This window comes from Podarcis gaigeae (genome assembly GCF_964106915.1).
Source record: "Podarcis gaigeae genome assembly, chromosome: 3".
NCBI classification, from domain to species: domain Eukaryota; kingdom Metazoa; phylum Chordata; class Lepidosauria; order Squamata; family Lacertidae; genus Podarcis; species Podarcis gaigeae.
The window spans coordinates 51,730,849-51,744,690 of NC_139680.1; the positions used below are offsets into that span (position 1 = coordinate 51,730,849).

Genomic DNA, 13,842 nt, shown 5'->3' on the forward strand with positions numbered 1-13,842 from the left:
CTAGGATTGTGCTGCAAGTAACCAGAAAAGGCTACTTACCAGACAAACACCAGATCCATCAAGGCACTTGTATGCATTGTTGTTGCACTCACATGGGCTGCAGTCTCCTGAGTAAGTTCGGAAAAACCCTTCCTGGCATCTCTGCAACACAAATACAAGAAAAACATTCAGTACGCATACATGATTGAGGTTTTACACAGGTTATTAAGGGTTTTGGATTGTGTGTGTGTTGTGTGTGTGTGTGTGCGTTGTTTTTGTTGCTAAAACAACCTTGCATTTTTGTAACCCTTTGGTTATAGGAACTACAAGGCAGGCCAACAACATAGGAAGCCGCTTTATATTGAGTGAGACCATTGGTCCAGTTAGCTTATTATTGTCTACACTGGCTGACAGTGGCACTCCAAGGTTTCAGGGAGCAGATACTCCCCGGCCTACTTGGAGATGCTCTGGATTGAATTTGGGACCTTCTACACACAAAGCAGATGCTCTTATCACTAAGCTGCAGAGATGGGTGACAGAGGAACAGATGGCTGAGCTGGTGCTGAGGGAAGGGCAGAGAAGAAGAGACTTGTGAGGAGGTTTACAAGTGAAAGAAATGAGGTAGGGTGTGCACTGGATTTTACTAGAGCCAGGCCTCTAGTAGACCTTTATTACTGGACATTTCAGATAACAGAGCTTCAGATAATAGACATTTTTGTACTTCCGTGACCACTCAGTGAGAAGATTAACAGGCTTTCAGGTTCAGTATCATGTAAATAAGGATACAATGGGAGAAGATATGGAAAGTGACAAGCCAGGGGTGCAGAGCTAATCTGAATGTAGGCTATTTGTATCCATTAATAATAGCTTTCAGATGATGTTTATAGTTTAGCAGATTGTGAAGGAAAATATCAGGGGAAGGGAAGAACTGACTTCAGGGGTTGGGCGGTGACATTATGTGATAACCAATAAAACCCATGAATACAGGCATAGAGCAGTTTAGGATAATACACACAAATTATCAGCTCTCTTTCTCTCTCTTTGTATATCAGGAATGGGGAGCATGTGGTCTTCCAGATGTTTTTGTAGGTTTAGGCTGTGCACACACTCCTGTTTACTCTGCATCTATTGTGCTCCGGTTGCTGGTTTGGGAAGCAGTATACACAGAACGTGAACCACAATCCATATCTATCCTGCCATTTCTTATAAAATACTATACTTTGATCATCACCCCCCACTCTAAATAAGCTTTAATTGAAATTGAGAAAAAGAACCACCCTGTTGCCATTTAAGCTGGTAATGTGTACACAGTCTAATTCCCATTAGTCCCAGTCAGGATGGCAATGGATGATGGGAGCAGTAGTCCAACAATATATGGAGGGCCACAGATTCCCCAGACCTGCTCTTGACGTTGTTGCGTTGACTGCTGACCACAAGGAGAATGGCTCTTTCCTTGCAACGGATGAAAGCAGAAGAGTTCTGTTGAAGCTTATTGAGTTCTGAATATCAGGTCCAGAATGCTATCTTTCTCTGAGGCTGCTATAGTCATTATCTTTGTCTTTATTTCTTGAGACAAACCAGTGATGTTCCATTACGCCTCTAGTACTAAAAAAGCTCATCATCAGAGCATCTGGCTGGCCGAATGATTTGCATTACTTAATGTTCCTTGGTGCATAAAAGAACTGATTGGTGTGTGTTTGCAGGTCTGGAAAGGAATCAGTCTGGCAAACTGCCCTTGGCTTTCTTCATTGCATGGACAACAATTAACCCACCTCTCCATTCCCTGGCCTGTATCTGAACTTTGGAAACAGTTGGTGGGCTGAAATATCAAGCCTGTATTTCAATTGTTTCTTTAGGATTAAAACACTTATTGGCTTTGGAGGTCGGTTCAAGCCCGGGGGGTTGGGATTCTTTTTCCAGTCTACAAATGAGAAAGCATGTTTATTCAACAGTTGTTTTACTAATCCCAGAAACATCTTTTAAGTTGTTTTGACACCTGCATTATTTTTTTTTAAGACAGAATACATCTGCAGTCCCATAATGCCAAAGCAATGATTGTTGTCTTCCTTTGGGCATTTTGCTATGCCTAAATCAGACAATAAGTGATATTACTTCCTCTTCCCTTTTAGCTTCTTTATCCTGCATTAGCCAGTATTAATGGCATAGTGTAAAGCTGTCAGTGTAGAGATAACAAAACATGATATAAAAAGGAAAGGAAGTGTCATGGTCAAAGCAGAAACAAAGCAAACCAGCCTAAAACAGGATGTGTGTGAACTGGAACGTTCTTCTTTTTTTAAAGAAAAGCAAAGTGTGACAAAGGATTAACAGTGCCTTCTGCCCATCATTTCTGATCATTGGCTACACGGGCTGGGGCTGATGGGAGTTGAAGTTCAATAGCATCTAGACATCACCACACTGACTATCCCTGCCCTATCAAATTCCCCATTACAAGGGGCAGTAGCATAGCTTCTTTCTTTCCTATGGCTTCTTGCCTTTATTTATTTATTTATTTATTTATTATTATTTTGCTGCAGCAGCAGCAAGTGATTTGGCCTCATTCTGGGGCACCGTGGGAAGAAAATGGCAGCCATCACAATTTTTAAAAAATGGTGGAAAATACTTGCGGGGGGGGGAATGCAAAGCAACCTTTTTGGGGAGGGGGGAGTAGAAAAAAGAGAAAAAATTCAAACATTTTCTCAGGAGAATGTAGTCTGAGAAACTTCAGTTCAGATCTACTTAAGCATCGTGAGAAAAGTCCCAAAGAATTACTAGATATGCAAATTATATATACTACCAGAAAGGTAAGTTTGCCTTTAAATGTGAATTGAATTGAACTTCTACCCCAACCATACTATCTGACAACATCAACTGATTGCAGTAGTGCTGTTTTTGTTTATCCTTCGCTTGTTGCACCCAAAATGAAAGGTGGGTGTAACTTACAGAAGTTCCAACACACATCCAGAGGAAGGGCTGAGCGCTCTGGCAGTACTGTGTTTTATCCTGGGCTTGAATGTCTCCATTCAGTTCAGTGGGATTACTTCTGAGCTGATATGCACAGTAAAATCACATAGTGCTCAGAACTAGCCACTAAAATAGATGATATTCTCAAACTGACAATAAAAAGCACATTTTGTTCAACGGTGAGATACTGAGCCCTTATATACAGTTTGTCTACAAACATTATATGTGTTGCTTCAAGTCAAACAAACCTGTTGTCAGATCTGAATCCCTGTCTCAGCCTCTTGATCTAAAGTGAAGAGTCCCCAAAGACGCTGCTTAAAAGCAGTATTGCTCAAGCTGTAAAATTTGTCATTGGCCATGGAAGCTATAGCAGAAAGTTGTGGGATGGGCTGGCATGGGACATAGCCTTGCCATCACTTGCTCTAACGTGTTTGCCTCCAGTCTAATCCTACTAGGGCCACACTGAGTGGAACCCTGGAAGAGCAGCTTCCATAAGACTTCTGTTATGCAAGGCATGGCTTTACATTAACTGTATACAAACTATATTTTCTGATTGGGCTACAGTCTCTAGCAAAATATATGAACTAATGTATGGAACATATATGAAATATATGAAACCAATTGCATCTCCTTCCTATAAATTCTGCCAGCATGCTCCTCCTCTTCAGGACAGGTCACAGAGTAGAAAGTTGAAAGAACAGATTCCTTTGTCCTTCTGTTTTATCACTGAACAAAGAGTAAGCAGATCACGACCATGAGCACATGGTTTGGTAGTATTTTTCCTGTGGGATGAATACATCTGAGCCAGGTTTCTTGAAATGGTACATCATGTTATATTAGAGAGATGCATGCTGGTGGCTGACTGTGGTTGCCCCAATAGAAACTTCTTTAATTCTAGTAATTTAATTTCCACTGAATACCAGCTTCTGGGACCTGCAAGTAGGGACAGCACTACTGTACAACAGCTCCTGCTTCCTAGGAACATCTGGTTGGCCACTGTGAGAACATTATACTGGACTAGTTTGGACTTTTGCCTGATCCAACTGGGCTTTCCTTATGTTCTTATGCTCTTAAATTGCTGTTAGAAATTGCTTTTAAAAATTGGAACGCATCTCATCCAGTTCTACTGTTGAAACTAATGAAATCTAGCTTGGGAAACTGCCAGAGGACCTTATGAAATCTACTCTGAGCTCTTTGTAAGCATTTAACCCATGTAATAAATAGGTTAGTAAAATGAAAAACAGGCTCAGGGTATATGCTTCAGTTACCTTTTAGTACAACGATGGAAGGGAACAAAATAATCATTTTCAGGTAAGTCATTATTACTGCAGGGGTAGCTAATGTCCAGATCTTGTTCAACTCCAAATCCCACCAGTCCCAGCCAGCATGACCAATAGCCAAGGATGACAGGAGTCGTAGTTTAACAGCACCTGGACAGCACCACATTGGTAAAGAGTGAACATGACCACCATAGAGCCAATGGCACGTAATCCTTATCCACATGCACACAGACGTCTTGCAGTTGGTGAAGCAAGATCAAGCACTTCACAGAGGGAAACTTTGCTATCATTGGAAGACCTCATATGAATGCACCACAAAGTTTCTACATTCTAATTCCGCCCCGAAAGAAATTCTCTCCATTTTGAGTCAATTAAAGCTCAGAACTCTAAATGACTAAATGGATTCAAAGGAATAAGACATAGCAGCTGCTTTCTATTTTGTTGGAAAAGGAAGACTCTGTGTAATGGAAAAAAAAAGCTTTTTCCTCTGCATATCTACTTTTATGGTAACATGACTAGCTTATTAAGATACTTTTTCTTTTGGTTCTTTCAAACAAATCATAAGCCAAGCACATTTCCTTCCCAAAGGCAAAGGGGGAAAAATTCCTCCCATCCCCTTTTGTTCTGTGAAAAAGATTTTGAACATCGGCTCTCTTACATTGCATTGTATAATAAGTGATAAAATGCTCACTTTATGGTAAGGTCAGTGCAAGCAGTTCTAAATTCAGTTCTCAGCTCAGGCCTTCCCCACCCATTATGTCCACTTCATGTTAAAGCAGCAGAGGAGCACCCTTGTGCGGCTCCTCGTGCCAGCAACAATTTACTGATACATCATATTTAAAATGATAATAATACAGCAGCACATGTAAGAAGGTTGTGCCTTCAGTACATTTTTGTTGGCATCCATCTGTCTTGAGAGACAGTGGAGTGTGCAGTACAAGGGATGTACTAATTATATCCAGATTTGGAGGCTGGAATAAAGCCCATTCTGTGAACAATACTGGAATTAAAAATCTTAAATTACATCCACACCCACACCCTAGCCCAATTCCAGCAGCAATTAAATGATAACCAGATAATGTAACAATTTAAAGCCTCTTCAGTTGTTGCTGTTAGTAGTCAGTGAGGATGAGCATGCTAGCTCTGCATCCCCTCTGCTCAATTTGTGTTACCCTTCAACATGTGGAAGCAGGGAGCTGTTTGTATCCATGGAAAATCAGGGTTCTAAAATGTGGGGAGCAAAGCATTTCCTGATACATTGTCTACCTTCTTCCTCAAGATGCTTCTGGTGTTCTGTTTCTCGATTTCTGCTTTTGCCATGATATACAAAGGGGCTTTGCTTCTTAAACATGATTTTCTGTTCTTCATTCCATACCACAACACCTGGTCTAAACTAGACAACTAATCCCATCAACATAAGGTTTATGGGACTGTTTGACTTTAATTGTGGAATAGCTTTTGTGAAATTCATTCATTCATTCATTCATTCTGCTTGAACTTCCATGCCCAGAAATGAGATTTGCAGCCACAAAGAAGGTATCTTTAAACTACAACATCAGCAGTGCTTCACAAAGTATATCAAACAGGTTATTGGCACATCACTGCGAGATGACTAAAGTGATATATGGAGAGATAGGTATATACACACATCACATTCAATGAGTGCACAATTTGTGTACATAGATAGTTCACTTGTACAGTTCTTCACAATCAGGGAGTGTATAGGGTACATGATAGCTGAGCTGTACACTCTTTAAATGTACATCTGTGGAGACGCTTGCACCTGTGTTCAGTGTAACATGTAAGCAGGCTTATGATACCTTGCTCTCATAGAGTTTCTTCTTGAGGTTCTTCATTGCTACAATATTCCAGAAATACCACATTTAAGGCTTTGGCACCTTCCGCTGGGGAAATACAGATAACCTTGTTTCTTTCTTTCTGGAGGACACATATAAGTTCTTAAACTACAGCATACATGATTTGGGCAGTTTTGCCACACCATACTTTGGTAACCACCAATTTTCACCATGAAATTTCATTTTGAAAGTTAAAAATACATGCAAGAAAAGAAATGCATGTAACAGCACAAGAAGGTCACTTCAGTAATAAAGAAGCTCACTAACTACAATACCTAGTAGAGCATACTTATGAGGCAACTGTAGTATTAGGGATCTGGAAGGAACTGGCTGCATTACTTTACCACCAGGGACATGCAGTAACATATCAGTCTTGGTACCACCCATGATGACTTCAGTCAGATTTTTCATATAACCATTGACACATTTGCTGTATTGAAGTTTTTTCGACACCTCAGTGACCTGAACTTGATTGTCCACATAGACAATGAATCTTTTTTCTACTGGTCTCTAAATCTTCCACATGGAGGATGCTCTGAAGGTCTAATTACATGGCCAGATTTAAGACAATGGACTGGAACAATGTCCTTATTATCAAGAACAACTGGCACGGTGGGGGGGGGGGAAGAGGGAGGGAGGAGAGCAGGGAGAGGACAAGCCTATGTGGGTGCCCAATAGTGGGAGAACCAGATTGGAGCATCTATCAGTGTCCCCACTGAGCCTCAACGTTGCTGCAATGTCTCAGTAAGCAACACTGATGCCACTGTTGGGAGGGTGGCTTCATACCCCCACCCCACCATACCATCATTCTTGCTCATTTCATTTTGGGGTTTCTCCCACCGCTGGGAAGATGGTGGTTGTGAGGTCATCATATAATCCTCAATGTGCCAAATTAAATGAAAGTTCCAGAGTTATCTTGGTGTGGCATTGACCCCAAACTATTGGTTAGAAAGGACTAACTAACCACAAAGTTTATGCTCTGGACAGCATCAAACACTATTTGTAAAAAAGAAAAAAATGGAGACTTCTTAGCATCTCTTATAGGATATGAATTGTTTGTATTGTGTGCCTTTCTTGTTATTCTCATGGATGCTGCACCATTTCAAAATACCATCACATCTTGACCAAAGTAGCAGCTGTCTCAAATTCCAACCAGTACACTGAGTCCAGAAGTGCAGTTTTGCAAACACAAACACAAAGACTCAGTTCTTCAGGAGATTGATGGGAAACAGTTTGCAAAACAACAAGAGCTACAATAACTACTCCCAACTGTTCTGATATTTCTTCATCTTGTGGCTTAAATTTCAAGACCTCTGTTGCTCCTCTATTCTTTCTTTCTTTTTAACCATACAGTCTACACATATTAATTTATAAAAATATTTATAGACGTCACTTTCAAAACAATATAGTCAGGCAGTATACTGCTTAAAAAATTACAACAAGAAGAGAAATAAAAATATTAGCAAAAAGATTAGTAAACAATTTGTACTGGTTGGTATTCACATTGCAAAGGCCCATCTGAGTAACACAGTTTTTAGGAGATGTCGAAAAGAAGAGAGGAATGATTTCTGCCAAACCTTAACTGGCAGGGACTGCCAAACTGAAGGCACAGTCTCAGCCTGATCTTAACTTCTTTTAACTACTTATTTTCTTTTTTCTTTTTTAAATGATATTTTATTAAGTTTCACAAAAATTAACAACAATAAAATTAACTCAAATCACAAAAAACCAACAAACACATACATCAAAAAAATACAGAGACAGAATAACAAAATAAAAACATAAAAAAAGAAAATTCCAGATTAAAAAAAGACTACTTATTTTCTGCATGCTGTTGCTTATTTGTTTTTGAAAGTGGCCGTTCCTCCTTGATATTATTTACAGCAACCCATTCTTTATCATAAATACATGGAACCTAAGGAGGATGATCCATCTGTATCAAATACATTCTTCCCTAGGACACAGAGCTCTCCTCCTCCTCAAGACATCTGGATGAACATCTGCCAGCACTTCTATATTCTGTTCGACAATCTTCAAAGCATTCCTTCATTTTTTCACAATAGCATCTCCAACCATTACACTTTACATTTCATAATGATGATTCTATCAAGTTTTTCCTTTTATGTACAACTATAATTCATTCTGTGTACCCATTATATGCTGGTTTCACATTCCTGATCTAACTCTAACATTGTCTTGATATATATGTTGCTCAATGGGGGACAGGACATGTTCATGACAGCTATGTTTTACCAGTCACAGGTGGGGAGAGTGCTACTTTGCTCAGGTTCTGCCTCTGGGCTTCCCATAAGCATCCGCTTGGCCACTGTGAGACCAGGATACAGGACTAGCTGGGCCATTGGCCTGATCCACCAGGGCCCCAATGCCCTTATGAATGGGGGTTTGCCTTATTTGGTGCTCCCTGAACAGTTCCTGTGTAGTCTGCCTTGGCCACTACAAGACAAGCTACATTATCTCACTGCCATAGCCCAGTTAACCAAAGAAAATAAGAAAAAATAACCAAGAACAAAAGTCATATATAATACTGAAAGTTATGGAATAAAAATAATCTCCAGCCATGCCTACTTTAGTCATACACAAGTCCATTCAAGGAAGGAGAACTGGTTATTATTCCTGCTTATATGGTATTCTTCTAGCATAATTTTCTTGGTATGTGCACAAGACACTCATGCCTTTTAAATAATAACCAGTTCACTTCTGCTGTGGTTATGGAAGTTTGTTAAATGGTATTTCTCCCAAGATACTTTACACAACCACTGAAGTAAATGAATAAGTTCTGCTCTGAGGAATCATGTTTACATTGACTTTAAAGACTGCAAAAAAAGGTGGTTATGGGGAAATTACTGCAGAGGAACAGACACCCAAAATTGACCCATAAAGCAACGCCTTGTAACCGAACCATCCATAGCAGTGATGAGGCTTGTTTGTTGTTATGGTCTGTTAGGTAGAGGAAGGCCCCATAGCTCAGGGTGGTGAAGCATTAAACTCCAGTCTTCACTTTCTCACCATTCTATTTCAGGCAATTCACATTTGTTATTTATAGGTTACCTTTCAGCCCTGTCTAAATTGAATGTTTTCCTTGTTGATGAAAAGAGCTTGGATGTCATTTCACATTTCTAACCTCATTGCTTCTGACGCAATGACATTGTTTGTACTTGGCTCATCATCAGAGAGGCCCTAAGTTTTCCTTTGGAAAGTGTTTTATTATTATTATGAACAGCCGGTGCCTAATATCTTTTGTCTAGAGACCCTTCCCCCTTTTCCTCACTAACCAGTTTACTGCATTGGATTCAGTTCTGAAAAGTCAAATGTAAATAAGCCAGTACTTTCTGAATAAACACAATCCCACAATACGTATATTGATGGTGATGAAAATTACTACTGTTTCACAACTGCAGTGTGCAATGCTCTATGTGGGATGAACTTGTTAGATGATAATGCACATAATTTAATTTAAATATGTGCTATGGAATACTGATACAGTAAGCATACATACATACATGCATGCATACATAATTTTATTTGTATGTCACCTTTCCATAGCTAAAACCATGCTCAAGGTGGCTTACAGCATGAAACAAATTACATAATTACAAATATAACCACAGTAGTCAAAAACAATAAATAAAACACACCACATAGTATCATATAGTTTAGTATATATCATAATTAATTATTATATTCATTAGTAACCATGAATACTGAATCACTGGATAGGCAAACTCATAGCTTGTCCAATGAAATGGCATTCATGGTTATTAACCTATTACTGTAATCTAGTTTATCAGACCTATTTTACTGGAATACAAAAGGCATACCTTACAACTTCAGGACATTCCAAATAATCATAGGGTGGAAATCAACACTACACTATATTGAACATTCCATCTGTGCTGTGCAAGCTTATCAGCTTGTGAGACTGAACAAAGCCTTCACCTTGTGTGCTGTTCTGAGGGTACTCACAATCCCCCAAGGGGTGTGAAGGTGCTCAGGAAGAAGAGAGGAGGGAAGCCCCATTGTGCAAGTGGTAGCCCTTGGGGTTGGGAGAATGCTGCCCCTATTATCTACTCTATATGAACTTCATTACAATTACAATGAAGACGGGAAATAACCAAACACTCACATAAGTAAAACAAATCTGCATTATTAAAATTAATAATGAATCATCTAATACCTAAACAGGTAGCTCTTTGGGTTTTCTGTACATATCCTATACCCATATAGAAATTGTTTGTACATATCAATACACCCATACAAAAATTGTATGAACACATTTGCATAATCTTGGAACCAGGAAAACCTGGATTCTCAATGGCGCACAGGGCTTTTATGTTCATAGGCTCTGTTGAGAAGAACTAGTGAACATGTTAAGGACAGGAGCAAGGTCTGCCACCATAATTGTGCTCCTTTCCTGACATGTTCAGTCTATCCACATGAGCAGAGCTGATGCCCAACTTTAGGCACAATGCTGCCAATGGGCCCACCACACTTCAACATCCACACATGTACAGACCCTCCAAGTGTCCCTATTTTCCAGGTACGTCTCTGATTTAGAGAAGTCATCTTGGTTTCTAATTTGATACGAGAATGTCCCACTTTTCTATCGGATGTCCCTATTTTTATTGGAGAAATGTTGGAAGGTATGGAGTTATCTGACCCCTGAGCCGTCTGAAGGCAATCCTTTATAGGGAATGGTTGTTGTTGTTGTTTTTAAAAAAGGTTAATGTTTTCTTATGTTTTTATGTATGTTGGAAGCTGCCCAGAGTGGCTGGGGCAACCCAGTAAGATGCGTGGAGTGTAAATACTAAAATTATCATTATGGAATGGGATGTCCCTATTTTCATCGGAGAAATGTTGGAGGGTATGCATGTAGCCATAATACTTTCTTTGCTGCTGCCAAAGCAGTAACAACACCACCACTCAAACTGCCCTCCCTGCTGTCCCACCCCAGATGCCATTTCAGCACAGTGGGCAGGTGGGCAGTAAAGCTTTTGAATGTGAGCCAAAGTTGGTTCCCATCCGTGGTGGCTCACCATATTCTTAATTTATCCCAAATGCAGTGTCCAACATTTTAGTTTTATTAAGCAACCACAGAGGAAAACAAAATTTTGCTCCCATTCAAAAGCAGCACTACCAACATCAAAAGACCCATGCGGTGGCTCAGTGAGAAGGATGGTGAGAGTCAACATTCCTTGGTCAGGTTGGTGAGGAGCCCTTCTGATCCCCCTGGGCCTTCAACCTATGCCCAACTTGGCTGACTATGGGTGCCAGGCCTGGTCATGACAACAAAGATTCTATAAAAGCTGCAGTGGAAATTTTCCTGATTGGGAATGGGCAAAAGGTTGCCTTTGTTCAAATCAATTAAGCATGAGCTTATCACTTGTACTATGAGCAAAGTCTGTTTCCTGATCATGAAGTGTGTCACAGCACTTGAATGCAGCTGAACAGCAGTTGAGGAAAAAGCACAAGTCTCTCTGTGTGTATATAGGGTGGGGGTAGCTTTTAAATCAGATCATCTATTGCTATGGTAAAATCTAGTTTTCTTCTGTTGCCGAAGCTTCCACATGGCTGCTCCTCTCCTAGTTCAAATGCAAAACAAAATACCATTCAGCAACAGAGAGTGATTTAGAGATGGGGTTGATTCCAGTATAAACACTTCGCAGTTAGGCATTCTCTATAAAAGTGCACACTCATATTTTCCATATACAGTGAGATAGACAAAGCCTTAACTTAAAAGGGATTCTTTCCTACAAAGGGGGAAAAAACATGCTTGCTGTTTGCAAGATTTCTAGGGTATAAATTATTTCTGGCCTCATAATTTGTTTAATTCCAAAGCTTGCTATCACAAAAAATGCCATCCATAACAATGTGCCCTACAAGGTTTGACACTGTTGATAATCTGTCATTCTGTTGTTATTTATATGCATTGGGGTGGGGCTTTTCCTTGCTAAAAAATTAATAGAAGGTGTAAATATATGTCGTTTTATCTCATGGCTTCAGATGTTGTGCACTACAGGTTATTTTTCTTCATATCAGTTCACAAGGCACACTAGATAGAAAATGATAGTTGGGTGGTGTGCATTTAATTAAACATGCAAGTTTCTTAGATGTTGAGCAGCTTTGATGTGAAATAAAAGAAGGAAATGTAAAAAGGCAAGTAAGTACCTTCAATAAATGGCATATTTAATATAATTAAAGACCTGTAACAATCTGTGGACTTTTAAGCTACCTGCCTCCTGCCTTGCTCTCCATCCCTGACTCTCAGGTGGAGGAATTCAGCGCTGTGCTCTTCTGATCGGCACAAGCACCCCTGCTTGCTACATGGAACAACCTCCTCTCTCTTCCCCCAAGCACCGTTCTTGGCATTCTTGGGTGGGGGGAGTCTGGGGAAAACCCCATTGGGCAGGTAGAAGCCCTTGCGCTGGCTTCTTCTAGCACACCGGGTTAGCTGAATCTGAGCCAGCTAAGAACATAAGAGCCTATTGGATCAGGCCAATGACCCATCTAGCTCAGCACCACTGAGTTGTATAACAGCATTTTGATGTTGGCTGTTGTATCTTCAATTCATTTTCTAACTATCCCTAAAATACTATTCACTGGGTTGACATGTTTATCGAGCTGTTTACTACTTAATGCTCTCTGTGACAGACAGAGCAACACCACCTTTGTGATGTCCTTCTCTGACCTTCCTATAGAGCTTATTTCCAGAGACAACCATGTCCTACTGGTTCTCTCCATTCCACCAGGTTACTGTTATACCCAAAATATCAATACCATCCTCCAAGACCTAGCTTCCATTCCAGTTCACCCACCTAGGCTCGGAAGAAGCTTCTAGCATTAGCATATAAATGCTTGCATGCAGTCTCTTTCTTCAAGTGTTCTGAAGTGCTTTGGCGCCTCTGAATTGCTGTCCTGTGCCCCTACACTCACAACACCTAGTCGCCTGCCACCTCCATTAAAATTTTCATCTACTTTATCATCTTCATCCCAGGTGGAGAGATTCATTCTGAACTGGAGCCTTCTCAGCTCTTGTTGGCACCCTTTCCCCTTCAAACAGTTTAAAATATGCTCTGACACCTTTATGATTTTACATGCCAACAGTCTGGTTCCATCCTGGTTCAAGTGGTGCCTGTTCTTTTTATACAGGCCCAGCTTGCCCCAGAATGTTTCTCAGTGCCTAACAAATGCAAACCCCTCTTCCCAATACCTCATCCACATTGACTACAAACCTGAGTCCATCTAGCCAACCTGCCATGTGGAACTGGTAGCATTTTAAGGAAAGCTACATTGGAGGTCTCAGCTCTCAGTCTCCTACCTAGCAAACTAAATTTGGCTTCCAGCATCTCAACAACTACATTTCCCCATGTCACTGGTGATAAACAAACCACTGACTCCTCCTCAGATAACTCTTCCATGTTATATAAGCAAAGGGCAACACCCACAACCTTTGCACAAGTCAGGCAATTCACCCTGCCATCTGTATGCCCACTGCACACCCAACTATTTATGTTCCTAATGGTTGAATCACCCAATCTCCAAGCCTCCAGGGAAGTTTCCTCAGCACAAGAGGAGTCCCTCAAGGAATGGGCCCCTTCTAAGGGAATGCTTCATTCTTCCTCAAGGCGACACTCTCTTTTCCTGAGACCTTTATGCTCCCGGACAGCTGGGGAGCTATCTTTGTGGGAGTGGGACTCAGCTTAAATGTCCTTGAAGGCCTCATCCACCACTCCCTGCCTCTCTTGCAC

The 13,842-nt window shown here is 40.5% G+C and overlaps 1 protein-coding gene across 2 annotated transcripts in view; it reads right to left on the reverse strand.

The window, feature by feature from the left end:
- Window positions 1-13,842, reverse strand: part of LAMA4 (laminin subunit alpha 4) — a 74,854-nt gene that overhangs the window by 54,255 nt on the left and 6,757 nt on the right. For both annotated transcript variants that reach the window (XR_014562237.1, XM_083731032.1), the window contains exon 2: window positions 40-141. Coding sequence is in view for 1 of the 2 variants with exons in the window: in XM_083731032.1 (XP_083587158.1) it covers window positions 40-141 (102 nt within the window). In the remaining variant the exon portion in view is untranslated. The remainder of the gene's footprint in view (window positions 1-39; window positions 142-13,842) is intronic.